This window comes from Paroedura picta, chromosome 8, assembly GCF_049243985.1.
Source record: "Paroedura picta isolate Pp20150507F chromosome 8, Ppicta_v3.0, whole genome shotgun sequence".
In the NCBI taxonomy this organism is placed as follows: Eukaryota; Metazoa; Chordata; class Lepidosauria; order Squamata; family Gekkonidae; genus Paroedura; species Paroedura picta.
This window is the reverse complement of record NC_135376.1, coordinates 60829457-60856646: the sequence shown is the minus strand read 5'-3', so window position 1 is coordinate 60856646 and position 27190 is coordinate 60829457. Positions and strand designations below refer to the sequence as shown.

At 40.6% G+C, this 27190-nt stretch overlaps 2 protein-coding genes across 11 annotated transcripts in view; one reads left to right on the top strand and one right to left on the bottom strand.

Moving 5' to 3' along the window:
- CTBP2 (C-terminal binding protein 2) overlaps window positions 1-4691 on the top strand; it is a 240759-nt gene extending 236068 nt beyond the window's left edge. For 6 of the 7 annotated variants that reach the window (XM_077350054.1, XM_077350058.1, XM_077350053.1 and 3 more), the window contains one exon: window positions 3235-4691. In XM_077350054.1, coding sequence (XP_077206169.1) covers window positions 3235-3415 — 181 coding nt within the window. In that variant the 3' untranslated portion in view covers window positions 3416-4691. The remainder of the gene's footprint in view (window positions 1-3234) is intronic. The other variant, XR_013233629.1, reaches the window with a different exon arrangement.
- Window positions 4692-5711: 1020 nt separating this feature from the next.
- The window catches only part of ZRANB1 (zinc finger RANBP2-type containing 1), a 63503-nt gene continuing 42024 nt past the window's right edge, over window positions 5712-27190 (bottom strand). For all 4 annotated transcript variants that reach the window (XM_077350061.1, XM_077350060.1, XM_077350059.1 and 1 more), the window contains 4 exons: window positions 19337-19457; window positions 16036-16165; window positions 9864-10093; window positions 5712-9259 (listed from right to left, as the gene is read on the bottom strand). In XM_077350061.1, coding sequence (XP_077206176.1) covers window positions 9041-9259; window positions 9864-10093; window positions 16036-16165; window positions 19337-19457 — 700 coding nt within the window. In that variant the 3' untranslated portion in view covers window positions 5712-9040. The remainder of the gene's footprint in view (window positions 9260-9863; window positions 10094-16035; window positions 16166-19336; window positions 19458-27190) is intronic.

Genomic DNA, 27190 nt, shown 5'->3' with positions numbered 1-27190 from the left:
AATTTATAGGGGTGCTGCTGGATTCAGATAGAATACAACTATTTTTCTACTGACTAACCAATTTACTTGGAACTTATTCCAATCAGTTTAGAATATACATCGCCTTCTGGGTCATATGGCATCAACAATAGCAGTACTGATGTTTGCCAGGCTACACGAGGCCCTTATGAATTTGGTTCTTACCTTGATTTGCATTTCCATTGGCATAGATTTTCTTTCCCCAGACAGGTAATCCAATCATGGTTAGCTTTCCCAAGACAATCCAATCCAGGGCATATCCTTTGGAATTCCTGAATATGAGGTTGTTCTGACCATGGATGCCTCTCTCTAAGTTTGGAGCACCCATTGTGCAGGATTGTGTGCACAGGGTAAATTGTCTTAGAGACAGCTTCTTACCAATTTGCTAGAATTATGAGGTGTACAGTATGCCCTTAACTGCTTTTCAGATATCCTAGGAAATCAGACCATTCTGCTTCAGACAGAAAACTCTGTCACTATGTTTTATCTCAACAAGCAGAGAGTCACAGGATCCAGACACCTATGCCAAGAGGCAGCACTAATCTGGGAGGCAGTGTTAGGGCTCAGGCTACCACATTCCTGGAGCATTGAACACAGAGGCAGACAGGCTGAGCTGAGTAGGAACTTTGTTGCATGAAAGGGCCATAAAGCAGGACTACCTGGATCCAACTGCCCTGGTGAGTAGCTTGTTCGAATCCCACACTGTACAGTGTGGAACTGCACAGAAGATAGATGATGAAAACAGGTTGCATTTACCTGTAACAGTTGTTCAAGAATCTTCTGTGCAGGCACACATACCCTCACTCCTGCCCCACTGCATGCTCTGCTTCAGCAGCGCTAGAAGTACTGAAAGTAGGGGAGCAGATGCATGGGAACATGTGGTCTCTGTGGGAACAAAGATCTTGGCTCTGGTGCATAGTACCCCCTGGGGGTTTTTAGTTGTAAAGATCTCTCCCCATTTGTGTCTGCATAGATGATACTAAAGTTCATCCCTCTTCTGCACCAAGGTGCAGGCCTTATAGAAAAACTCTCATTTTTACTGAAATATTAGTCCTATGGAAGCAGACTCCAATTATCTTTTTGCATAGTTCAGAGTTAGGAAAGTTCAAAATAGCTTTTAAAAAACATAGCCACACATGATAATCCTGATAGACCATATTGGTAAGAGTGTGCTAAATGTTATTTCATTTTCATTTGACTTATAAGCACATAAATTTGTTTGGGTTTTGAATTCCTACATTTTTTGTTTGTTTTATTTTCGGTTTTGTTTTGTTTTCTTGGCTTTCCCCCATTTATTGCTTGGTTTCAGTGAGGAATTCATTTCTAATAGGAAATGCAGACTGCACCATCCTTTACAGTAGGCAGGCGATTGGAGTTCCCATGCAATGAACATATTGCACCTCTCAATGTAGCTATTAGTCCTGGCAAATGCCAGTTAAAATAGTCACTTGAAGAATGTGTAGGGTTACAGAAAGGCATTTTCCTCCCACATAGCCTACCTATATACATTTGTCATCTTCGGAGGCCCTGCTTTGGCTGGGCCATCTGAAGCTCGATGGGTGGCAGCTTCAGAAAAGGCTTTCTTGGTCATGGCACCAAAGACTCCAAACTTTGGCATCCCCTCCCCAGGGAGATTTGTCGGTCTCCTTCTAAGAGTCACAGTAGATGAAGATTTTTGTGTGTTTCATCTGGCACATTCCCAATACGGGTCACCGGCCTTCCTTCTGGTATTTTGTTTTTAATTGAATTATTTTATAGTTTCAACTGCTCAAATGCTTTTGATGTTCACCTTGTAATTCTGATCCAGTTGGAAAGACAGCATGTTTTAAATAATATTGTCCCTGCACCTTGCAAAAGGGGAGTAATCCTAACCTCCCCCCTAAGAACCCAATTTGTATATGACTGAACTGTGCAAAAAAGGAAAGTGGTTGGTCAAGATTTTGATATCTCTAACCCCAATCCCCAAAATCTGGGAGTTTAAAAGCTGCATATCCACACACAGGAATTCCTCTTAAAATTTGACTATGGGTTTTTGGGGGTTTTTTCTCCTATAACAGGTGCTGTCAGACTCATCAGTTTTTCAAAGTCCTCTTAATTTCAGAAACAGTTTATTCATGTGGAAGAATAGCTAGCCTTGGAGAAGAAACAAGCATAAAACCCCCTTGATTTCACAGAACTTTGTGGTTCTTCCATGCTTGCCCTTAGGCTCAAGGCCAATTGATGTGGAAGAGGAAAAGGAGTCAGCCTGCTTCAGTGGTGTCTTCCAGCCATCTTTGGCATCGCAAATAGCAGAGAAAAATTTTAATGCCCTTTTTGAGGTTTAATAATAGGCTACATTGAGCTATTGAAATTAAAGCATTGCCAAATTCATTATGTAGAGCCTCTTGTGGCGCAGAGTGGTAAGACAGCAGCCATGCAGTCTGAAGCTCTGCCCATGAGGCTGGGAGTTCAATCCCAGCAGTCAGCTCAAGGTTGACTCAGCCTTCCGAGGTCGGTAAAATGAGTACCCAGCTTGCTGGGGGGTAAATGGTAACGACTGGGGAAGGCACTGGCAAACCACCCCGTATTGAGTCTGCCATGAAAATGCTGGAGGGCGTCACCCCAAGGGTCAGACATGACCCAGTGCTTGCACAGGGGATACCTTTACCTTTACAAATTCATTAAACTTTTATGTTCAGAAACTCTGTGATCCATGCCCAGATCTACTGGTACATATCACTTTAAGGAGTTTGTGGGAGAAAGTGCTTCATTGGGTTACCTTTGTGGAGTATGAATGAATTCACTGGACCAGGGGTCAGTCATATTTTCTCTCCAGGTATTTATTAGTTTGACTTGTTACTATACAGCTGTCCACTCCCCTTTGAAATGGCGGAGTCTGCCTTCTACATCTGCTTGAAGGGTGATTGATAGGTGTTGAAATGGTAGAGTGAAAAATGAAACGTTTAATGGATAGTGATTTCTGTTGTGTGTTGACATAAATCAAATTATTACTAATTTCCAATATGCTTTAAAGGGTTTACAAATTTTTGCATTAAGGATATATTGAGACAAAGCATGATCTGAAAGCATGGTTTGAGATTTTGTTTTGTTTTGTAAAGAAAGAATGGAACTTCTGAGGAATAACCTGGGTTGTTGCACTTCCACTCAAAGTTTTGCTCTCTCTTGAGCATGTTTGCACATCGCTCTCTTGTAACTTAGAAATCGATCTTTTCCTAGATATCCACCAGGCATGGTGAGCGTTACTCCAGGTGGAATTCCAGCAGCTATGGAAGGTATCATTCCTGGAGGGATTCCTGTTACCCACAATCTTCCAACCGTGGCACATCCTTCCCAAGCTCCATCTCCTAATCAGCCCTCGAAACATGGGGACAACAGGGAACATCCCAATGAGCAATAGCAGATCCTTTTAAGCACTCCAATTTGGGACCAAGAGACATTGGAAAAGAAAATTATACACAAACTGATAGGAATTTGATTTTTAAAAAAATTGAAAAGGTTGATTTTGGACTTATGCATCATGATGTTCCAGTGTTAACTACAAGAAAAAAAGATATAGGAGTCAAGACTTGGGGGAGGGAGGGGGATTCCAGAAGAAGTCACCTGCTTACTGAAGCACTGAAAACTAGGATGTGATGATACATTACTGATCAGCTTCTGTTATTGTGTGTTTAAGTTTCCTTCATCTTTACATCAGTCACAAAATAGTATGTATTTCTTCCCCTTTGGGGAAATAGCAGGTAACCTGCTGCTTAAAACATGTCCAACAGTCCTAACAAAGCTTATAAATGATATTAAGGGGAAACCATGATGTGACTTCAGCCCTTTCCTTCCTCACTTACCTGGCTCCTCCTTGTACAGCCTGAGGGACGTTGACCCAGAGATGGGGAGACTGTTTTTGCTCATTGCAGTTGCATATGGCCACTAATGTATTGGAGGGATGCTACTCAAATGTAACTAGTTGTGTAGGTCAGGAATCCTGGTAGGAGCAGGGGGGGAAGGCTTGCATTGAATGAGCTGCCTTTTCACCACAGGAGCGGACGCTTCTTCTACAAGATACACTTAATAAAGTAGCTGTACATTCAATAACACGTGCCGATGATGCAAAAATGAAAGTGTTAAGTCTCACATTTATACTCAGATATATTTTTCTCAGTTTTAAAGCCACAGCTATTTTATTGAGTGAAAAAGTCTTGAGCTGGAAAGGGTTCAAGAATAATGTTGCATTTCCTTATGTCTCAGGAAAAAAAACAAAACACTTTTTATGGTAACTTGTCAGACTGTATGAACAAAACCCACTTTTTTAGACATTGAAGTCTTCTTTTCTTCATGTGATATTTTATACAAGAACACTTCAAAATGTGTTATTAGATGTGACTGATTTTAACAAATCCTATTAGATTTGTATCAACTAGTTACATGTTATATTCATAGTCTTTTGTGAATCATCGCCTTTTTGTTGAAAAAAGATGGCCTATTCTGAGCCTTTGTATGGGTACATTCCTGTTTCTGTGATAAAAGTTTCAAAAGCTGTCCCAAACAGAAAAAAAACCAGAACCAATGGCTACCAGAAATATGTTTTGTTTTAGTGTGTTACCGTTACTGTATTTGTTTATTGTAAAGGTGGACATATAGCGTTCAGTGCAGTTTTCAATAAAAAGTGACAATTTCTATAATTTGAGCTGGACCTGGCCCTCAATGTCCTTGACACTCTTCACACTGGAGTGTGGCCAATTTTTGTGGGTTACAAATACAGCATTATCTTCCTGGGATCTACATGAAGCAAGGTGATTGTCCACCACTGGTCTTAGACTTCCAAACTGTTTTAGAGGTCACTTAGAAGTTATTACACAATCTTGAGCTCCAAATGGACCAACTCGGTTAGAAGCTATAAAAACCAAACAAAATTTAAATTTGTGACAAGGGGTGTCATGTCATCTGACTGGGAACAGACAGTTTCCCTAAAACCAGTTATAGTTCTCACAATATACAAGTAGGCCTTACACTGACACCTAGGGGCTTGTTCAAGCATGACTTAATAGCCAGGATTGGCTTCAAAGATTCTCCTGTGCCAACTAGCCTTCAGAAGAAAGTAAAGAAGAATTTCTAACTCATTTGCTTGTAGGATTCCTTTTCCTACAAGAGCCTCCTTGGAAAAGCAAGCAGAGGTATATGAGCACACTATGATTCTCAAGCCATATGACAAGGCCACATGATATTGGACCAAGTTTTGCAACCTGCACTAAAGAAAACAATGTCCAGTATCCTCTAAACTGATAGGGATCATACATGCAAATTGCTCCAGGGTGTCACATAAGAATGGTTAGAAATCACTGCCTCAACAGCTGTTACCTATTTGAACTGGCAGCATGTGTATTACAACTGAGAGATGCCATAGAATGAGATTATGACCAAGACATGCTGTCAAGAGGGTCCCTAATTCATGTCTGACTCCAGCTACACAGGGTCAGTGGGTAAATATCAGTTGCCATAAAGACACACTTGTAACTGCAGTAGAAAGAACTCCATGCACAGGGTGATAGTAATTCAATTTCTGCATTGTTTCCCGTTCAAACCACAGTCTCACAAAAACCCACTTTGGTCTTTCCCACTCTCTTAAAATGACTTCATTATGCAACAGTGACTACATGAAGTAAAAAAGGGGGAAGTGCGCCAAGACAGAAATAGAAAGCAAATAATTGTTACAAAACTTGTATTTGTTTTGTTTTAAGTTGATGGAAAAGCACATTACCAGCTTTGAACATGTTCAAGGGGGTCAACTTCATAGTGGTGGCAATGATCTAACACTGCAATTATGAATAACTTACCATAGACACCAGTATAGAGAAACCAGGAGAAGGAACATGGGTGAATTACAGAGAACATTGAGGAAGCCACACAAATAAAGGTGAAATAACAGAACATTTACACTGGCATTAGTGATTTTTTAGAAGTTGCTATTTGCTGGAACTTTGCTTTTAAATGGAGCAGTGGCATTCTAGAGAGGTGGTGGTGGTAACATTGGTAAAAATAGACACGAAGACAGTCCAACTTGTGACAGGCTCTTCTACAACCAGGATATAAGCTAGAAACCTCTGGCACAAAAATGAACTGGATGGGAAGCAAACATCCTACTACTTCCGGGTGCGAGCTTGAAGAAAAGTTCTCATTTAAAACTAGAACTTTTTCCCCCTGAGGAAAACGTTTCAAGTAAAAATGAAGTTTAACTACTATCACTGGAAGCCATCTTAGTATGATAAATAGGAGAAATCACCAAATAAAGATGTATCACTGAAGAGTTTACAGAATCCTGAAGTATTTTAGAGAGTAAGAATCTACTACAGTACAACAAAACTTCCAAAATATTAATATAATTTTAGGATAAGAAAAGGCAGGTGTGAAGAAATGGGAAAATATTACATGTGCACCATTACTCTTCCTTGTTAGCACTGATTCAGTGGAAGTTTTTTCTTTTTTTAAGAGAAAAGGGTAGGCAGGTTCTGAAACCAAAATAGGTAACAAAAGAGTTCAAGTGGGGGGGGGGGAGAAAATCGTACAGGTACTGAGGGGTGAAATATATCGGCTACAGCTCAAAAGGGCAGAATCAGTATAAATGAATGGATTTTTAATGTGTTCTACCATAACACCACAAACTACTGAAAACAGTTTTCTGTAATTTGCCTTTTCATCTTGATGAGATGGTGCAATAAAATAAATTGCAGATCTGAATAAATGCTTAGGTAAAGCCTACCATTTTAGGGGGAAAGACTGTATCAGGCTAGCAGACCATGCATTATTTCCGTCAATGGTCAAGCACAGCCACTACTTGCAGCAGAATAGGAGCTGAGTAACCTACAGGTTTTATGGCCTATAAAAGTACTAGTCTTCACTGATTACCATGTGGATGTGTTGAGACTACAATAAGTTTGACATGTTGGTACCTGTTTAACATTGGGGGGGGGACACGCCAGTAAAAAAAAAATCACAGTTTTCATTTTATGCCCACTGGCAACCAACAGCCAAATGAACTCAACCACAAGAATGTAGAAAGATCAGGACTGTGGGTAGTGATTTAGATATTTCCCCTACTTGGTGTGGGGGCAGCTAATAAAAGTTCATCTAAGACAGCTACAGCTCCCTGGGGAATGCTACCAGCCATTAATATAGCAACTCAAGAGTAAGGGTGCAACTTAACATCATTTAAAATAACCGCTTGTCCAGAAATATGGACATTTCATTGTAAAGTGGGCTTTAAGCCTGTAAACAAGGTAGTAACATGCCTTATGATAATATTTGGAAAACTTAAATCAGAATTGTATATTAAAGCAAGAACCTGCTTTAGAGGAGAAATTCTGTCATTCAAAAGCTTAGGAAATGTTTTTAATCACAAAAAAAAGCAAACATGCATTCTTTTGCCTTATAATCAATGAATGCATCAGAAAAACTACAAACAAAAATATACATTTCATATTTCTGTGTCAGAGGTGAGTAGTATTAATTGCTTTAGTGTCATGGAATGAATTTTTTTTAATGTAGGTTTGTTATAAGATTTCTTCTTAAGATTTTCAACACCATCCAAGCCACATTTAAAAGCAGCACATTCTGAAGGGTTCATGGAGCCATAATTTTTTTTAAGAACTATGTAAAAATATTAACTGGGGCTTCTTTCCAGATTCTTATTAAACAAGGAAATCTACTGCAAAAGGTTCCCTGTCATCTTTTCCACCATCATTAATCTTCAAAAAGTGCTTATCAATAACTGTTTTTTTTACGTACAAAACTATTCTGCCTTTAGTGTTTTTAAAGTGAGGTTCTGGATAGGCTATATCCATTCAAGATAGCATGGCTAAAGGTATCATCAAGTATAATAAAAGATTTTTCTACTGGAGGATATATTCTGAACTTACACTTTTAGGAAACTTACATACTCAAATGTGGCCACAATCAATCAACATGCAAAAAAAAAAGCCAAAGTTTACATACCAAGAAAAGATAATATACAGTACTTTAAAACAATTTTAGAGTGAAGGCTTTTAAGGAACACTGCCAAAGTGCTTTTCTCACTCGATTTTAATGACCAGGAGTGCTCTTCAATGGAGACAATTTTAACTTGCAGGGGAAAGGCTTGATAAAATAGTAATTTCTATTGAACAACTCACAGCAAGACCAGGTTGGGACAAAATGCAATTCTCAGTTCGGCTTAGATGTAGCAAATTCCACACAATTGTTTAGTACACAGCTCTCCGGAATACAGAGCCTCTTTTGACTAGTAGGCTGGGAGGAAGGAAAACAAACTATCCCAAAAGAAATTATACTATCAATAGACAGCAAGAGAAACCTTTACAGAAAACAAAAGGGTCACTCAATCAAATTTACCATCCCTTCCAAAGGTGTTTTTCCCTTTAATATTTCATTTTATTATAATGGGCACAACAGTAACTCAAAAGTTTAATAAAATAATGAACTTGTTCATACATCTGACTTACTCTGGATATATGGCATCAACTGAAAAGCCACATGATCTAAACTGGGCAATTGTAAGATTTCACATAAAATGATCTTTCAAGGAAGTATGTCAGACTGCTTAAAATGTGATGCAAAATTACCAGGTTTTACTGCAAGTCTTAAAAGAAACAAATACCCATCTTCTATGTGCTTTTTAAGTGCCCTTGTTCAAAAGAAATTTGTCAATAATTTTTAAGATGCTGGTAATACTTTTTCCTATTACACAACTTTCTTACACGACCACATGCGGTACATTTATAGACAGATGTACAACTGGAAAGAAAGATGCTTTCTGTCTATGTAATAAAATTAGGATTTTGGTTTTTTACAAATGGTAGTCCAACCAATGTAGCGGTCTTCACATATCAGATGAGTTTCTGAATTCTCCCCATGCTGATTAAAAATCCTATCCAGGATGCTTCCTGCTACAAGTGGGTCATTATGTAACAAACTGCTAGAGCACGCCCCAGAGTCTGGGTTGCCACCACACATTGTGCACATTCAGGTATCTCCATCTGTCTCATTCATCATCATCATCTTCATCTTCCTCTCCATCTGAAAGGGAAGTACAAGGGCGGATTTGTCTATAGCGGTCAAGCCACTTCTCTACCATCTGCGTTACCAGGGGATGGTTGCGCCGGCGAGAGCTTTTCTGCATAGCAACTAGGACTCCACCTTCTGTCACACAACAGTCCAGCCACTCCCGGAGTAGCTTCTCTTGCTGTTCCTCATTACCGATCTTCAGGGAGAGAATACACAGACTTAGGACACAGTTCATATTACCAGCTTAAAAAGACACTCCCATCCACAATCTAGCTGACTGTAAACATCAGGTTCTTTCACACTATATAAGGATCATACATGTATGAGCAATAGTCTGTTTAAACAAACATGACTGAAGCTGATTAGAATGTCCATTCAGCCCCCAAGGCAAGCACTCAACAGGTTAATTTGAATCTAGTTTTTTCAACTACCCAAGTTTTAGGCTCTTTAAGGGGCATACAGTGTCCAGTTAGCATTAAAAGGCCTTGTAACTTTCAGCATGTCCTCTAATTTCTACAATGCAATTACACACTAGCCAGGAACTCATGGTAGTCGGCTGCTGCGCTGCTGCTTGGGAAGTCTCTGCGGACTCTCTTCAGAGAGTTCATACTACTATTTTTTTAGAAGCAAAGAAGGCCAATGATATTGATTTGATTCACAACTCTACTTCCCTAACAAAGAAGGTGCTGAAAGCCACTTTCAAAATAATATTCTCCAAAGGGAGCCAAAAATTCCGGTTCCCTTAGTGCAATTTTGGGGGCACTTCCTTGAGCCAGTCAGAACAGCTTAACGTTTCTTACCTCTTGAGCAGACAGGAAGTGAATGTGCAGCAGCTTCCTTTCACTGTCAACCAATGGTAAAAAAGTAATAGTAATATCATCATCAGTGTTCAAGTTAGCACCAGCGCCTCGATTGCCATAGCCATCATTCTCCATGGCAACCAAAGCAGAGAAGTGGCCCCGTGTGTAGCCCAGAGCAATAGGGCTTTTCCAACAAAAACTCTGTTCCCATAGCAAAGGCAAATATACACCTAAAAAGAAGATAAGAGGAAAAACAGTATATTATTGATTTCTGTCAAGAATATATCTGGAGATATGTTGGAATAATTTTACAAAAATATATTGTGGCATATTATAAACTAAGACATTTACTGTAGCAAAAGATTTTGAGAACTAGAGCAAACTTGATCAGGTGCATCTTCGCCGGAAGTGCCTTCTAGTCCACAAATGCATTGTTAAAGTAACCCAACAGAATCCTACAAGGCACATCTCTCATATACCTTTTAAAGAGCTGGCATTACATTAAAAGGCTCAGTATTATCAAATGTATGGTACAGAACTGTTCTAATTTTACCCCAGTGGTATTCCCTGATGACACAGCGAACACAAACATGCTCTTCCCTAGCTGAAGCTGGCACTGAGGAAAATCAGGGCCAGTAGTTCATTAACGATTTGGACATCAACGAGACAAGATGTCAGTCCAAAATCCCACTATGTGCATTCTTTTTCAAATGGCAAAGCTTTGAGCATGACTCAAATATAAGGTGCCTTATGAAATGGAATGAAGGGTTCTTCATCCCTGTACCCCTTAGCATACACCCTACAGCCTTATTACGCATAACTCAATCTCCCATTCCATCTAGGGGCATCAAAAATTCCTGACAGAGACTCCTGCAAAACAGCTAAGCTTGGAATGTGCCCTGCCTTGAGAGAGTTTAAAAATAGCCATGAGTAATCCAAGTACATATGTAGCATAGCAACCTTTCACAGAGGAAGTGTGTCCAATGCATTTGCACAGGAGGCTTCCTTCAGCATGTCTCCCAAAAGACAATCAAGACCAAATGGGTCTCTTCCAATCATCTCTGTTTTATGTCTTCATGTATCTGCCTCCCATATATTCCATCTCCCACATGCTATAATTGGAAGGAGTGTTTTTACATACAAAGTTGGGATTTCTACTACATGCTCCTAGCTGCCTGTAACAAATATAAACTGTTTTTATGATTCAGGTATATCTCCATTGCCAAAATACAGTACACATGCAGCTTCCGCAACTCTGTCTTCAGGAAATACTGTGCTGCTGCATCTGTATGCCATCTCTCATCTAAACAAAGGGTGCAAATTGTCAGGCCCTTTCTTAATGAACATACCTGGCATTAGCAGCAAAAGCAGTTTATTGAGACAGCAATATTAAGCTTATGATTATTCTTGTTGAAACTAAATTTGACAGGCAATACACTAAACAATATACCCCCAAAACCCCACCCCAAATGACAAGAGAAGGACTTCCCCTGTTCCCAGGAAGGAATGTGAGAACTAGTCCTATGGCCCAGATGCACATTACATCATTCTTGCAAGGCTGATTCAAGGTTATCCTACTAATAGAAAATCGGCTATTAGACTACATAAACAAGTGAGCAATGCAAAGCAATACTTTTCTGAAGTCCTATCCCCACTGACAGATGACAATACACAAAATGACAAGGGACACTGACAGATGACACCGACAGAGGCTGGAGGCTGGCATCCAGGCAGATCCTGACACTAATGCATGATGATGATGCAATAGTGCTCTACTATGTTTTCTCAGGGGGGGGGGGGGTGTCAAGCAGTATCAAGTTACAGCTGCTGCTTCTGTGACCAATATTTCTTTTGTTTACCTTCCCCAGCAGAACTGGAGGCACCCGAACCTGTTCTAAGACTTTCCAAGTTTTCTTACCTTAAGGCCAAGAATAGAGGACGGCACCTCCCAACAGCCACATCAGCAATGTGGTTTTAACACTCAATTTTAACTCTACCTTTTCCCCATCATTATTGAACCTCACATGGCATAACTATGCTAACAGCAGCTGCTTAGACAGCATAGCAAATGAGTTCTGTTACCAGCAATGAGTTTAGGCCTTAGTTTTAGTGCTCAATCCCATAAACGAATGCAGCCCACAGAATTCAGCAGTCAGAATTCAACTAACACAAAAATAAGACAGCAAGGGGACAAACACCCATTGGAAGATTCATGTATTCTGCAGTCTCTCACAATATTTTCTCTTTTTCCTAAACCAGTGGACATAACTTTCAGAACACAAGGCAGGAGATATTCTCAGGATTATAGATCGCTATGTTGTGTTGCATGTTCACTGTATATATGTTGTAAAGCCTCAAGATACTAATATTTCAACTGAGGAATTTTTAAAATCTTGGTTTATATAGCTTGCAGCAGCTGAATTTGCAGTTTGCATAATAGTTACAATACATTATAAGTTAACTGCAGAATAAGCATCACTGTATACAAAAATTACACTGAAAATCTGTGTTGATGCTGAAAATCACATCTACTCCAATCCCAGGAAATAGGAATGTCACACAAATTTAGGAAATGTAACTTCGTGTTTTTCATTTTGAATACAATTGTACTACAGCCAAGCATTAGACACAGACTAACATTTTACCCTCCTTTCAAATAATATTAATTTAGCTTTCATTCTTTAAATAAGAACTATGGGATTGCTCAAATTTCAATAGCACTAAGCCCATCTGAAAAAGCAATAAACTAAGAATATCCAATAAAATTCTCCATTTTAGCCCAAGTCAAACAGGAATGGAAAGATACATTTTAATAACCAATATGAAGTCTCTCTCTTAGCCGCAACTTGTAAAGTTAAAAACCGGAGAACTGCATTGGCAGGCAGTCACTGGGAACAGCTTCAGGTCACACTTCTGTACATCTAAAGAATGGTTTAAAGCAGGGGTAGTCAACCTGTGGTCCTCCAGATGTCCATGGACTACAAATCCCATGAGCCCCTGCCAGTGTTTGCTGGCATGGGCTCACGGGAATTGTCGTCCATGAACATCTGGAGGGCCACAGGCTGACTACCCCTGCTTTAAAGCAACTCCATGTTGTACATGACCATTTTTCTACTACAACCCAAATGACAGCCTAACTTCTGGATTTCTTTTCGACCTCTGAGCCATAAGATTTGCTTGCATGTCTTTCATTCCGCTACTTTCACTGCATTCATCATGCAGGGAATCAAGGGTCCTCCAGATGCCTCTTTGCATATAGGTTCCCAACTTTTCAGAACTACTATTTGAATACGACCGTATGCTCTCTGCTAGACTGCAAGGAAATCAGACTTGTACTGCACAGATTATTGTGGAATTCCCATTAGTATCAAAGTGGTAAATCACTACAAACCAGACACCACCCTTTATTTCACCAGAAAAACTAATGGTTGCTACGACTACTAACCAACAAAGAAAATATTTAGGTTTTGATCTTATGAACTATTTGACATTTCCAGAAAGCTCTATCCCTGCATGTGTGAGATCAAACACAGATCAATTATGTTATTGGCCCCCTTATTTCTAAATTTAATTCTGCAATGCAAACTTGCATTTGGCTCTGGCTTCTAGACTGTTGTATTTATTAATGAAGAAAATGTGTCTTTTGGTGGCTCTGTAAAATAATCATTAAGTGCCTTGATCTAAACACGCCGCTCTGCCCTTTGGTGTTCATGAGATGTGCAACAGGTGGTCAGGTGCAGCTGCACTCGCTCTAATTTATCTGACCCACAGGTTCTTTGAGGATTCTGCTGTATCTCGTTGCAGAAAGGAACAATGCTGCACAGCACTCAAGCCAGCTTTGCACAGCAAGTTATTAATTCTGGTAGTGTGACTTTTCTTTTTTCATAAATGATGATCCATACATTTTCACAGCAGTCATCAAAAGGGGAGCTATGCTATCGTTAATGGTCCACCAACTCTGAACAAAGGCATTCTGACCCCTAAACTAATAGGGGATGTATCTGAATAAGCCAACTGATAGTATTGCATTACCACTAGTGATACAATGTTCTCTCAAGCATCACATTTCTGTTTCGGGGCACCTACATTATATTTTTAGGAGCCGAAGCAAAAAAAAAATCCAGCCCCTGTTATTGCAACTGAAACAAAGGTGCCATATGTGAGGCTTGCCATTTAGCATGAAAATGATTGATCTATTAGAGTCCAAGGCCAGCAAATAAATAGTTTCCACAATAAAACATTCTACATTAGTACAATAAATACGTGATAGTAAAAATATTAATAGTAACATGAATAGATATATAGGTAGAATATATTTTTTTAAAACCCAGCAGATAAAATACATCCAAAATTAAAATAAGTTATTCCCTCAATTAGTGCAGAAACGTCTAAATCTAGAACAATCCAAATTTAGCCACTTTAAAAGTTAATTCCTTATTTGTATCTTACAATGTTGACAAACACACTAATTGAACTGGACTAATAAGCCATAGAAACAGTCGCCAAAAGAGCTAGCTATTAATGGCCACCCGCAGACATCAGAGACACAGCAAGTAGCAAAATGAAATACGGTCTTCGCAGAAACAACAAAAAATAGTCAAATACTGTCCTGTAGAAAGTCTATCTGGCTTGACACTATTGTCACTGAGGAAGCAGACGAAAGCTAAAGTGGTAAACTAAATTACTGGTGATCCTTCTCAGACTGGTTTCTGTATAACAGATTCTTACTCATTATTCCCTCCTACTGCAAAAACAATGCTGCTATCCATTAGCTTATCGGAAGCTCACAAGCAAGCCTTGCAGCACCTCCTAAAGATGTCCACTGTGGCAGCTCCCCTTGCATCTTCAGGGAGCCCATTCCACAGAGAGGAAGCCATGAAGGAGAAGGACTGTGCAAGTGGGCTGCTCTATGTGGGGAAACAGCCAGCAGGTGGCAGCGTGCAGTTGGTGCGCAAGAACATTTTGGTTCCTTCTGGCTGACTCACAGGAACAGTTATTGCCATTAAGGACAGCTCCCTGTCTATTTCACCTCTGCACTCCGCTCTCACCCCCCCCCCCCGTGAACCCACTGCGCCAAATGGCATTTTTACTCAATACCATGTTTGAAGTTTTACAATGTTTATTAAAAAGCAACTGTGAGGATGCACAGACAGACACAATGTGAGTGCCAGAACTGAACAGAAGACTACTTCCTAAGGCACATACAAGTTTTGACACCAAGCTTAATTTACTTCGACAGAAAACAGCACAGCAGTAACAGAAAACCAAACCTACCATTCTAAAATATGATGTTATGCTACAGTCTGGCAGTAGTGCACTCTTCCAAAACCTATGGTAAGCCCAACTGGGCAGGTAAAGGTATCCCCTGGGCAAGTACCGGGTCATGTCTGACCCTTGGGGTGGCGCCCTCTAGCGTTTTCATGGCAGACTCAATACAGGGTGGTTTGCCAGTGCCTTCCCCAGTCATTACTGTTTACCCCCCAGCAAGCTGGGTACTCATTTTACCGACCTCGGAAGGATGGAAGGCTGAGTCAACCTTGAGCCGGCTGCTGGGATTGAACTCCCAGCCTCATGGTCAAAGCTTCAGACAGCATTTCGGCTGCCTTACCACCCTGCGCAACAAGAGGCTCTAAGCCCAACTATACTTATCAGCTAATAAGATTTTGGTTTAGCTACATTATGAGAGACATACAAAATCCATAGAGGAACCCCACTAACTCCTTGAAAGGTCCTTGAACTCTGAAGTTAGGCTGCATATTGCTGCCAAATACTGAAAATAGAAGAGACACCCCAGATGTACTGGATGTAATCGTTCCACCGATGGACATGTCAAATGGTATTTAAAACATTACTTCTTCACTCTAGTTGAATGCACCTGCATGTCTTCTTACAACAATTCTGGGTCTCCATCAAAAAAAGCTTCATACATTTGGTAAGTGATAAAAGCCTATCGGTTTCAAGTTCAGCAGCACTTTAGATACCAACAACGTTTCCAGGGCATAAGCTTTTGAGAGTCCAAGCTCTCTCGGCCTGCAGCACAACAGATAGATCTGACGAACACAGCTATCCCCTGAAAATAAATCTCTGTATCTCTGCAAATTTAGACTTTTCAAAATAGCTTTTCTATGCTTTCTTAATATTAATAAATATCAAAAACAACAACAATACTTACCTTGAAAGCGGGTATATCCTAAAGTTTCTCCCCGGAAACTCTTGTAATATTTTACTCCATAAACTATTATTGGTCTTCTAAGAATATGTGCAAGTACAAAAATGTGTGTCTGTTCCAAACTTGCTCCAGGCTGTTTCAAAGAGAAAAATATTTGAAATAAATGTTGTGATCATATAACACAAAACAATTAAATAAGTTTTTCATTTCATAAACACCCGTGTTGGCTCCCATCCAAATTTCTGCCAATGGAAGGAATTTCAAATGTATACCCACAACATAAACTATGCCTTACCCCTGAAGGAAGAGATCATTCTTCTTACAATTTGGGAGGATCAAAGGAGTCTATTATATTTATATGATAGAAATTAAACATGTTTCTGAATCAGAGGACCTTTTCAAAGTTATATACAGAATTCCAGAATACTTAAAAAAAACAACCCTCACTGGGCCAGTACAGGCGTTTCCACCCTTGATTACATGAGAACCTATTAAGCATTAATCATGGCTGACATTATTGCAACCATCAAACAAAAGAGAAGGAAGATTTATCCAGAAAACCACAGGCTAAGGCATAGCCAGGACTATTCAGAGCATGCAAAAGGCAGGAATTATTAAACAAAAATTATCTGGAATGTATAGATCCCAGATGAAGGGATATAATAATGAAGAATAAAACAAAACTGAAGTACAATTTTACCAGATCTATTTCCAACAAAGTAACATGGATCCACAGTTTATATGAGCGTGAAGAATGAAATATGCAGGATAATATGTAGCAATCAAATATTAATCTGTGCAGCCACAGTAATAGGATTCTGTGCCTATGCCAAGCCATATCTAGAAGCTTCTAGATCTAAACTAAGAGAAATCTGAAGACTAGTCCCACCCAACTGCTGGGGAAATATGCAAACGTGTAGCATTGAGCATTGGGCAAAGATGGCTTCCCACTCCGTTTTGCACTAGAATGACACAGCAGGCCCAATGAGCATACCTAATGTGTGGGAGGAGAGAAATACATATGACTGAACAGATAATGATAACTCAAAGAATGCCCATTACAGGAAAGCATGCTTTTGTTATTGAAGGTTCCCATGAAGGCCCATCAGTGGAAGAACAACGTTTGTAACTGAAGGTGAGATCAAGAGAACAAAGAGGGTAGCACTACCATACAGATAGCGTTACCAGTTCTAGCCTGGACATCTAGAGCACAAAGCCTGATGACAGTAGATTATTTATCTATTTATTGGATTTCTATACCGCCACTCCTTGACCAGCTGGCTCGCAGTGGTTTTACAAAGCATAATAATAAAACACTAAAACCCCATTGAGACAGCAAGCTATGTCAGCTCACCGACAGAATACAAAAGGTGCTAACAATAACTAACTTATCTAGACCCTTACTCCTCAGCTCATCTATTCCCAGTTGCATATCTAACAGATGTAAATCAAGAGGGCCAATGACTGGCACCCCAGGGGGGGTCCAGGTCCCACAAGGAGGGGGGGAGATCTGCTCTTATAACCTGGTAGGCGGCCCAGCCTCAACCAAAAGCCTGGCTGAAGAGCTCCGTCTTGCAGGCCCTGAAGAACTGAAAAAGCTCTGACAGAGCCCTCACCTTGTCCAGGAGGTCATTCCATCAGGTGGGAGCCAGGACCAAAAAGGCCCTGGCCCTGATCGAGGCCTGGCATGCCTCCTGAAGGCCCAGGACATCAACAGATTCATACCCGCAGAGCAAAGTGCCCTGCAGGGAGCATAAAGATATAATTGGTCCCGCAGATAGGTAGGCCCTAGGCCCCGTATAGCCTTAAAGGCCAAAAACAATACCTTGAACTTCATCCGGAAGTAAACTGGCAACGAATGTAGTTGTCTCAGCAACCAGGACCCGTGCAACCGCATTCTGTACCAGCTGCAATTTCTGCATCAGGGACAAGGGTAGGCCCACGTAGAGCAAGTTACAGAAATCTAATCTGGAAGTGACTGTTGCATGGATCACTGTGGCCAAGTGTTCCATGGACTGGTAGGGTGCTGGTAGCTACCTGGGCTACCTTCGTGACCTGAGCCTCCATTGATAAGGAGGCATCAAATTCCAGGCCACTGGTACAGATGACTGCTGCTCTGTATTAAGTCTGGCATGGAGAAGCTGAAGACTGCTTAAGACTGAAAATGTGGCACTCCCTTCACAAAGCGAGCACAAACCGAGATGGCTTGAGGGTATTGTGTTAGCTTGTAATGAAGTCTAATAACTGACATTTTCAAGAACAAAATTTGAGTCCAATAGGACCACAAAGACCAACTAAACTTTCCAGGCCATTCCACTTTCTCTCACAGCAAAGGACAAGGTCCTTTCTGAATGGGGTGCTGCAGTTAACATAGGAGACCAATGTCTTGCAGTTATTATCTGGAAAGTGCAAGCAGTAGTAAGCATCCACAGATAGCTATAAGACTAGAGAAAAGCTTTTGAAGACTGGAAGAAAATACTGAGAAAACAAGGGACAGTCCTGCAGTGAAAGGCAAATCACAGAACCAGGTGCCAGACAGAGATGGAAAGAAAAGACCAAGTGGAGGCGATCTCTCAGGACTGAGGAGACTGAACAAGTTAAAGAACCTCACTGGTGAGATCTAGCAAAGGTATGAAAGTACTTCAATCCAGAAAAATAGGAATGACATGTAATAAGATTTCTGATGTTAAGAAGGACCTCCTCTAGTTGCAAGCAGAGTTCTTGGGGAGAGAACTTTAACGAGCTCTGTCTGATTGGAAGAAGATGGAGCATGGATGCTTCAGCTGGGTGCAAAAGGTTATCAAACCAGGGTCAGTGTGGCCACCATGGAGTTCTTAAGATACAGTCTGAATTGTCCAGGACTTTGTTACTGAGCGGTCAAGGAGAGATAAAATAGTTTCTCTAACCAAGGAGCCAAAAAGAATCCTCTAGAGATTGAAGATGTACAGTGCATCTTGTTAGCAAAACAGAACTCAAGCAGAGGAGAAAAGGTACAAAATTAGAGGAAGGGAAGTGCAAATGAGGGGAAAGGTCAGTCAAGCTCAAAGTCATAAGCGCAGAGACAGTTTTAATGCATCCATTGCAGTAGTAAAATCTGGATGGAAAGGCACATCACCATGTCTTAGGACTCTCACCTTTGAGTTGGGCAGGACAGCCTCCACATTTTTAAGCACAATTCTAGAAGGCTTGGAATCCCTACTATGTGTATAAAGAAAGACTACAAAGAACCTGAGCATTCAGAAAGAAACCACACAAAAAGAGACCACACCTGCCATGCATATCTTCCCAAAAGAGGAAGATTTACCTGACTAGCAAGAGAGAGTATAAATGCCCAGTCTTCCTGCCATTGCTCCTCTCGCAGTGAGAAGTGTAAACCAAAGCTCTGGGAATACCATGACTCCCATTCTTTCCATCGCGTATAGAACCTGTAAAAAATAACAACAGAAGTAAACTGTTTTGTCATTATCGCTAAGTCACATTAAAGCTGTGGAAGCAGAACTCAGGCAAAAATGCTCAAATCCACCTTGCATCTCAGTGAGAAAGGTGAACTATAGATGAATAAACAAATAAATCCACATAATCCCCACGTACTTGCCTTCCTACTTCAGTTGGGGAGAAAGAAAATGTAATATTGCAGAAAATAAATAAATTCTAATGGAAACTACATATATGTCTCGGATGCAATGCAGTTCTGCAACCATCTCTCTATGTAAGTGGTATTAGTATAAGATCAACCAGCTCAAGAATACAGTCCAGTTAGTTACTTTCGCTACAGTATTTGATCATTGTTATAAAGAAGAAAAATGGCATATGGTTCCTTGAGATGAACAGTTTTAAATATGTGCCAAAAAGTAAAAATTGAACTTACCATGGATTTCCACTCAGTGGTCCCGGGGTGGGGCAGTCTTTGACTTCCTCCTCTTAGTAGCAGACAGGGTCATTGACAAAGACAACACCAAAGAGAGAGGCTTCCCTCTCAATTCCCAGACCGCACCTAGAGCCTGGAAAAGCCCCTCTGGAATTATCAACTTAGAATGTTACCAGATGAACTTTTTTAAAAACCTAGCCCCACCTGGGTCTAGCAAAACACAGAGACAGAAGGTCATACTATCAAACTCAGACTGTCTAAGCCAATGAGAGTAAGTGCAGGCTGTCCCTGAAGGAGCCATGCTGAGATTTCAAACCTAAACCTAATGCTCCAAGAAAAAACTGGGATGGAAAACAGTCCTGTCCCAGAACCACTGAGAATGGAAGTTCGTGGTAAGTTCTTTTTTTTTCTTTCTCCAGTAGTTCCATGTGGAGCAGTCTTTGACTTCTGTTATGTATGAGTACACCCCTGAGGGTGGGAGAATTTTACTACATGAGTTATTACCAACCTACTCAAAGCATCAGCTTTGAGTATCAGAGACAAAGGCCAGTTATACAGTAGTGCTGAATAATGGTATGAGATGCCTTTCAAGATGCTGCCTTGGGCACAGAATCTGTGGGAGGAAAGTTCCTTTAGGCTAGTAAGAATCTTTGACCAACCTACAAGAGACACTGATACCCTAGATGCAGGCAGGAGATTCTGATTTTCTGTGTTCCTTAGGTGTAGACCTACTGGATCTACTCTATGGTCAACCTTGTCCTTAGAAAAAATAGCTATGCTCACTGAATTGAATTTGCAAACCCTTAGATCTGATGTCATCTCAGTCAGAAAAGCAATCACTGAGGGTTATTATTACAAGCCAGAGAGGATACTGGGAGTGATAAGAGGTCCCAGCATTATTCTTTAAATAGGGCCAGATTCCCGTCAGGATTATGCATGAAGGGAGGGTTTAAGTCCCTTTCCCCTACCATGACATTTATCCAGTCAGAAATGGCTTCTGGGAGAACACACAGGTAACCTTATCTGCACTTGCTCCCTTCAGGGCTTTTCATAACAGGAAAGTGGCACAAGGAGGGTGTTTAATTATGATTGTATTGTGATACGTCAGAATTGGTCTCCATGTGGCTGATAACAGAACTTTTTTTAAAAGGGAGTTCCAATCCCATAACTCCCAGAGACTCATATAGTTGGCCCTTTGAAGAGACAAGTTGGCATATGTTAAATGGACCCTTGCAGTTGCCAAAAGGAAAAGATTACAATCTTTTGGGGTCAACCTATAGTTCCGTGTGTGACAAATGGACACTTCTGAAAACCTATTACATGAGGATATTGTCGGTCCTTTCTTACCTCCAGGACAACTGAAATTACCACTACCTCTCTCTGGTAGCAAGCAGCAGGTTGGATGAGGGCCAATAAACTGAAGCCCAATCTAAACAAGACAGAGGTACAAGCCTGCTTGAAAACTGAAGGGTCGCTCTGTTTGGAAGGAGGCTGCACTCCCCCTGAAGAAGCAAGTTCATAGCTTGCAGGGGTTAGTGGATCCTGGTATACAGCCTATAGCCCCAACGCTTACTCTGTGACTTGAAGGTGCCTTTTGTCCACTGTGGCTGGTATACCAGCTGGGATCATTCCATTTATTTCCTAGAACAGTTCAAAGTGCTGGTTCTTATCTCTACAGTCTCAAATGACTTGGCCTAGTATTCAGAGGATCACCTCTAAGATCTTCCTCACAAGCCCTGTTCTGTATGTTCCTGCCTTCAGAGGTGTGGCTGATGGCAACCAGAGAGGCCTATTATGCACGGCCGCTGAAACGGCGGCATGGAGAACGCGGAGGAGGAAGAAGCTAAACAAACTGCTTACGGACGGGACGGAACGCAACAGTGGCAAAACCCAAAGTATCTGATTATGCACGCGACTACTCTGGAGCCACTTCTGGTTGCACCCTGGTCCCGGGAAACTCCACTTTCTTCCGCATCTCACTAACACGGCTTTTTCGGCGGCATACATTGACTCTGCGCCCGGTTGCTGCCTGCAGCGTGCATAATTGGTGATTTTAGCTGCCTCCATTCCACCCTAAATGCGGACCTTCCACTCCGTGCATAATTGGCCAGAAAGGGTTTTAAGTGGTGGTACCTCACCTGTAGAATGCATTTCCCCTTGAGGCCCACCAACTATTGCTGTTTATCCAGGTTTTATTAGCATGAGTTTATTTATACGGTCACAGAGAAGAATGCAGAGACCAAACATGATAGAACTTTTAGGTAATATCAAAATGTAAAAATTTCAATATAATTAATTAAAAGGATGTGATGATATTGGTTGCGTTTTATATATTTCCAGTGGGCTTGAATCGCACAGAATTTGCTCTCTGGAATTAAACTTGAGGGTTTTCATCCATGATAAATTGTCTGGACCAGTCTGCTTTATCCAGGTATATTATAACAGACTTTAAAACAACATTTTATAGTATATTTTCATACTGAAAAAATATTTAAGGTATATTTTAAGCTGCTACACATTTTATGTTGTTTTATGCTCTCCTGTGTTTTGAAATGTGTAATGTTAATAATTTTTATAATGTTTCATGTTTTTATTTGGTTTCCTTTTGTAAGCCATTTTCAGCAAGTTCCCTGAAGAAGTGGCATAGACATCCCTTAAATAAATGTCAAGTCTTTAGAGTGCTAGGATCTGACACATTCAGGGTTCAAATCCGCACTCTGCTTGCTGAATGACCTTGGGCCAGACTCTCATCCTAACCTACCTCACAGGGTTGCTGTCAGGACAAAATGGAAGAGTGGAGAATATTGTAAGCTGCTTTGGGCTCCCACTGGGGAGGGAAAGAGAATGTAAATGAAGTAAAAAAAGATAAACCCCAATTGAGACTGGTCTCCCAGGACAGGCAGGATGATCCAGGATGGTGGTAGAGTTGGGGGAGCCTGAATCATCCTGTTGCCTGGTAGATACATTGGCTCTAAGACTGGTGTTGAGGCATTCCTTTCAGAATTCTGCAGCACCCAATGATTACTGATAGCTAGCCGATATTGGTGTTTATGGTGGTGATATTCTATGTTTTTCTGGATGTCAAACATGTTTTAGCTTCTTTCCTCTCTGAAATGCACAGATGTTTGTTAGGAGGTAGTTCTTCGAGGCTCGTGGAAAACTGAGTCATGAAAAGAAGTCTAATGAAGTGTTTTACTTCTAGTCACTGATCTCCTGAAGGAAATTTAAGAGGCCTTGGACAATTCTGAATGAGTGAAAGGCATTGGCCAGATGTGGTTGTGATTCTGGGTCCATCTTCCAACACTGCAGCCAGATGTTTCAGAAGGCAGCCACATCTGATGTCATAGCTCTGGCAGAGTATTGCACAGTATCTAGGAATGAAGCTGGCAGGAAGGCAATTGAAATCATTCTTCTTCAATTCACCCTGCAATTCCTTCAACTGATCCATCATTTCAGCTATGCTTGTAAAAATTATTAGCTCACAAGTACATACATAGCTCTAGAGAAAAGTAGCAGCTGTTGATGCTCAGAGGGCTGCAACTAAGGCTTCAAATTTTTCTCAACCTCAGCTACATATTTTTGTCACAAGGATCCATGTGAAGCTCATCCAAATTAGATGGAATTATTGATGTGGAGCTAAGTGCTGCTATAGGGATATCAACCATTTTGACCTTTTCATGGCCTTCAGAGGAAAGGTCTAATTCTGACACCATTAAATGAGTAGTCAAAGTGGCCAGATGCTACTGACTCTTGAACCAGGTGCCCTGAGAGAAAGGAGAGTGCCTGTTCTCTTACTTGAATTTCTACAAAGGAACTTACAAAGCAGAAGTGATCCAAAGCTACATAACTGTGATGTTGTTCTTGCCCAAGGTGGAGAGTGGAATGTGAGTTCTGCAAATGTTCCTTGCTCTTTTTCCATGCCCTATTGCTAGAATTGCCATGACTGTGCTTTTCTCATGGTTCACTTCCTCCTACACCACAATGTCTGATGAAGGTAAAGACTCCCACTCCTGGAATTTTGCCACTTCCAAGGAGTCTGGACCTTCTTAAAGACCAAGGACAATAAGTAGGGCTGACCCATCTCTTCCCGAGAGACCAAGGAAGGCACAAGAGAAGAAATTTACTATATCCATATACAACACTGCCTTAACAAGAATGAGACCACTGATCCATCATGGGTCAGTAGTTGTTTACACAGACAACTCTCCAAGGTCTCAGGTTGAGATATTTTTACTTCAGCTACTGTTGGCTCTTTTTAATTTACAGTGTCATGGATTGAAACTGGAATTTTGTGCATGCTCTACCATTGAGCCACAACCCCATTCCCTCCACTCTAGGGGTCCAAGGCTTAGTAACAGTTCAGGAAGTCAGCAGGGGAAAGAGCATGTATCATCAAAGATAGTAGTCACTGTAGCAGGAATGCTGTTGACTTGATCTACTAAATAGTGCAACCAAGGACATTGGAACAAGACAGGAGCTGAGCTGGTAGTCTTGGGCCTAGTTTGGCTCAATCCCAGTCATGACAGGAACATAATGCTCAGCTCCATTTTGCTGAGGGAGCTGATGCCAGCTCTCTCAAGTATTTCCTACCTTTTACCCATCAAGAGAATAAGGAAAGAAAGGGAGTAAAAGCAGGAAAGCTCAAGCAGAGGAAGGCCACATCCAAGGGAACAATGGTTTTCTAATTCGCTTTAAGGGATCTAAATTCCCAGAATTCCTTGATAGAAAAAAAAAACAGAAGAATTTTTAACCTAATTAAAAAACGTCAACAACAAATGAAACAAAAACTGCTAGCAAAACAGTGTGTCTGAGGACTATTTCCTTTCCTTGATGCTGTCTTTGTGAAGGACCCTGTCCACTACCAAGAAATGGTGTTACCCCAGAAGTCAAAAACTGTCCCCCTCTGGAACCTCAGGAGAATATCAGTTATAACACATCATTATGTTGTTTAATTATTCCCATTCTACACCAAAGGTTGGAAGTTGTTCATCAGATGGAAATCCAATCAGTTTATCAAAAATGGTAATAATCAATCCATATTTAAAATTTAACTATAAAAAACCTGCAGACAGAGATCAAGATCTAACTTTGCACAATCTTAAATATAGCATTCTGACCTGGGCTAGGTCACAAAAATTCTATATGCAGAAGGAACAGATTTGAGGCTTACAAGCTTGTTTTGTTCACCCCCTGTCCCCAATTTACAACTTTACTGAGTTAATATACTTTATAACTATGAAAGGTTTCTTCCTTACCACGGTCTACTCAAAGTAATTTCCAGCCCATACTTAATGGTGGATTATAAATTCTCAAATATGTTACTATGAAATTCATAGGACATTTCTTAGAAAAGGGGGGCAAACTACTTTCCCAAAGGTTTCAGGTATAGGAAAAATCCAATCTCATTTACCAAGGCATATTCAGATGTCAGGGAGGAAAGGCAGCATGACAGAGCATGATACCAACAGATATTGGAAGCTAATTAGGGTTGGTACTTGAAAAGAAGACCACCAAGGAAGACTCTACAGCAGACAGCAATAGCAAGCCAAGTCTGTTTCTTCCTTGCCTTGAAAGCCACTTGCTTGGGTTACCATGTCAGCTGTAATTTGATGGCATTTTACACAAACAAACAACAAACACAAAAAAGTTCAAAGGTCAAAATCCAGTTTTAAAAGACCCCTGCAAACTGAGAGTAATCTATTACCATGTATTACCATGTTTTTAGGCCCACTACACAATTAAGCCGCATACTTGGGAGCAAAAAGGCTTTGGACTAAGATTTGTCCAATCTTTGGAGCAAAAAGGAGCAAAAAGGCTTTGGACAAAGATTTAGTCAGGAATGACTTCTCTTGAGCTCACTTGTTCTTCCCTCCAGGTCAGTTTGTTATTCTTTTTATGTGTGTGATGCACAGAGAATATGAAAAACACACTACTTATCCATAACTGATAACTGTGCAATCACCAAACCATCCTCCTTCCTCACAACAGGTGTGTTTTTTTCCTGCTGCATTGATCTGAGGAACAAATGGTGCAACTCTGCCTGTTCACTTCAGATATGCATACTACAACCTATCTCCTCTGAATGGGCAGAGTCAGCATCAGGAACAACTTTTGTTTACAACTGGAATATTCCAAACAATACTTTGCATTGGCTTGAATATTTTTATGTGTGACTGCACAGATGACCGTTCAAAGAACATCAATTACAGGTAAGCAACCTCTTCCCTCCACACAACTATGAACTTCCTCAAACTACCGAGACAAAACAAGGAAGATTTTTGCTTAGAAGTTATTTGGATATAAAATGACTCTTTGGGCCCTATTAGATAAACCTTCATGGAATTCCTTGTCGGAATCGTCAACTTTCCGCAGGGCCTGCAAGACGGAGCTCTTCCGCCAGGCATATGGTTAAGGCCAGGGTGGAGTCCCGATATTCGACCAGGACTCCCTCCATTGATCTGAGAAATCTGTAAGATCTGAGGCCTCACTCCCAGTAGGAGAACAGCAGGGTGTTGTCCCCGGCTGAACGAGGGGAACAGTTAGTCGACAGTTAGTGTTCGCCTGTTCGATTTTGATTTTGATACTGATATTGGTATCAATAGTAACAGTTTTATTAAGGGGAATTGTGGGGTTTTATTGTATTTTATCTTTTTATCTTGTAAACTGCCGTGAGCCCAGTCGGGAATGGCGGTATATAAGTGCAATAATAAATAAATAAACAAACAAATAAATATGTGTACATAAACTGACAATGCAAGCTTTATGTGACTAATGCTTCTTCAACCACTGAGACACCTACAAAAGTAAGGTCCAGACATCAAAAATTGATTAATGTATCGAAGATCAGATGACTCACATGATTGTTAATACTGTCATATACGTCATTTCATAATCATATTGCTGAATGTATATGTAACAGATAATAGACAAACCCCTTTCCAGTAAACGTGACAGCATATGAATGTGGCATGGTTGCTATTCCTAAGCATCAGGGTTCAAGGATTATGGTATCCAGGAAATGTTACCATATTTTCATTACTACATTTGCACTAATTTTTCCAGATGGGGTTGCGTGTACTTAGCTAAGATGAATCATCTACCTCATAAAATCAAAAGTAATTTCTTGAAAGGTAACTGAGCAGAGCAGAAGTTTGACTAAATAGACCCTGATCACAGCACTGAGTAACTAAATGCAATCCTCCACTGAGTTATTCCAGTCAAATTCAGACTCAAGAAACTCTGAACAGGATTTCATTGTCAAAAAGGAGGCAATAGCTCACACTGATATTG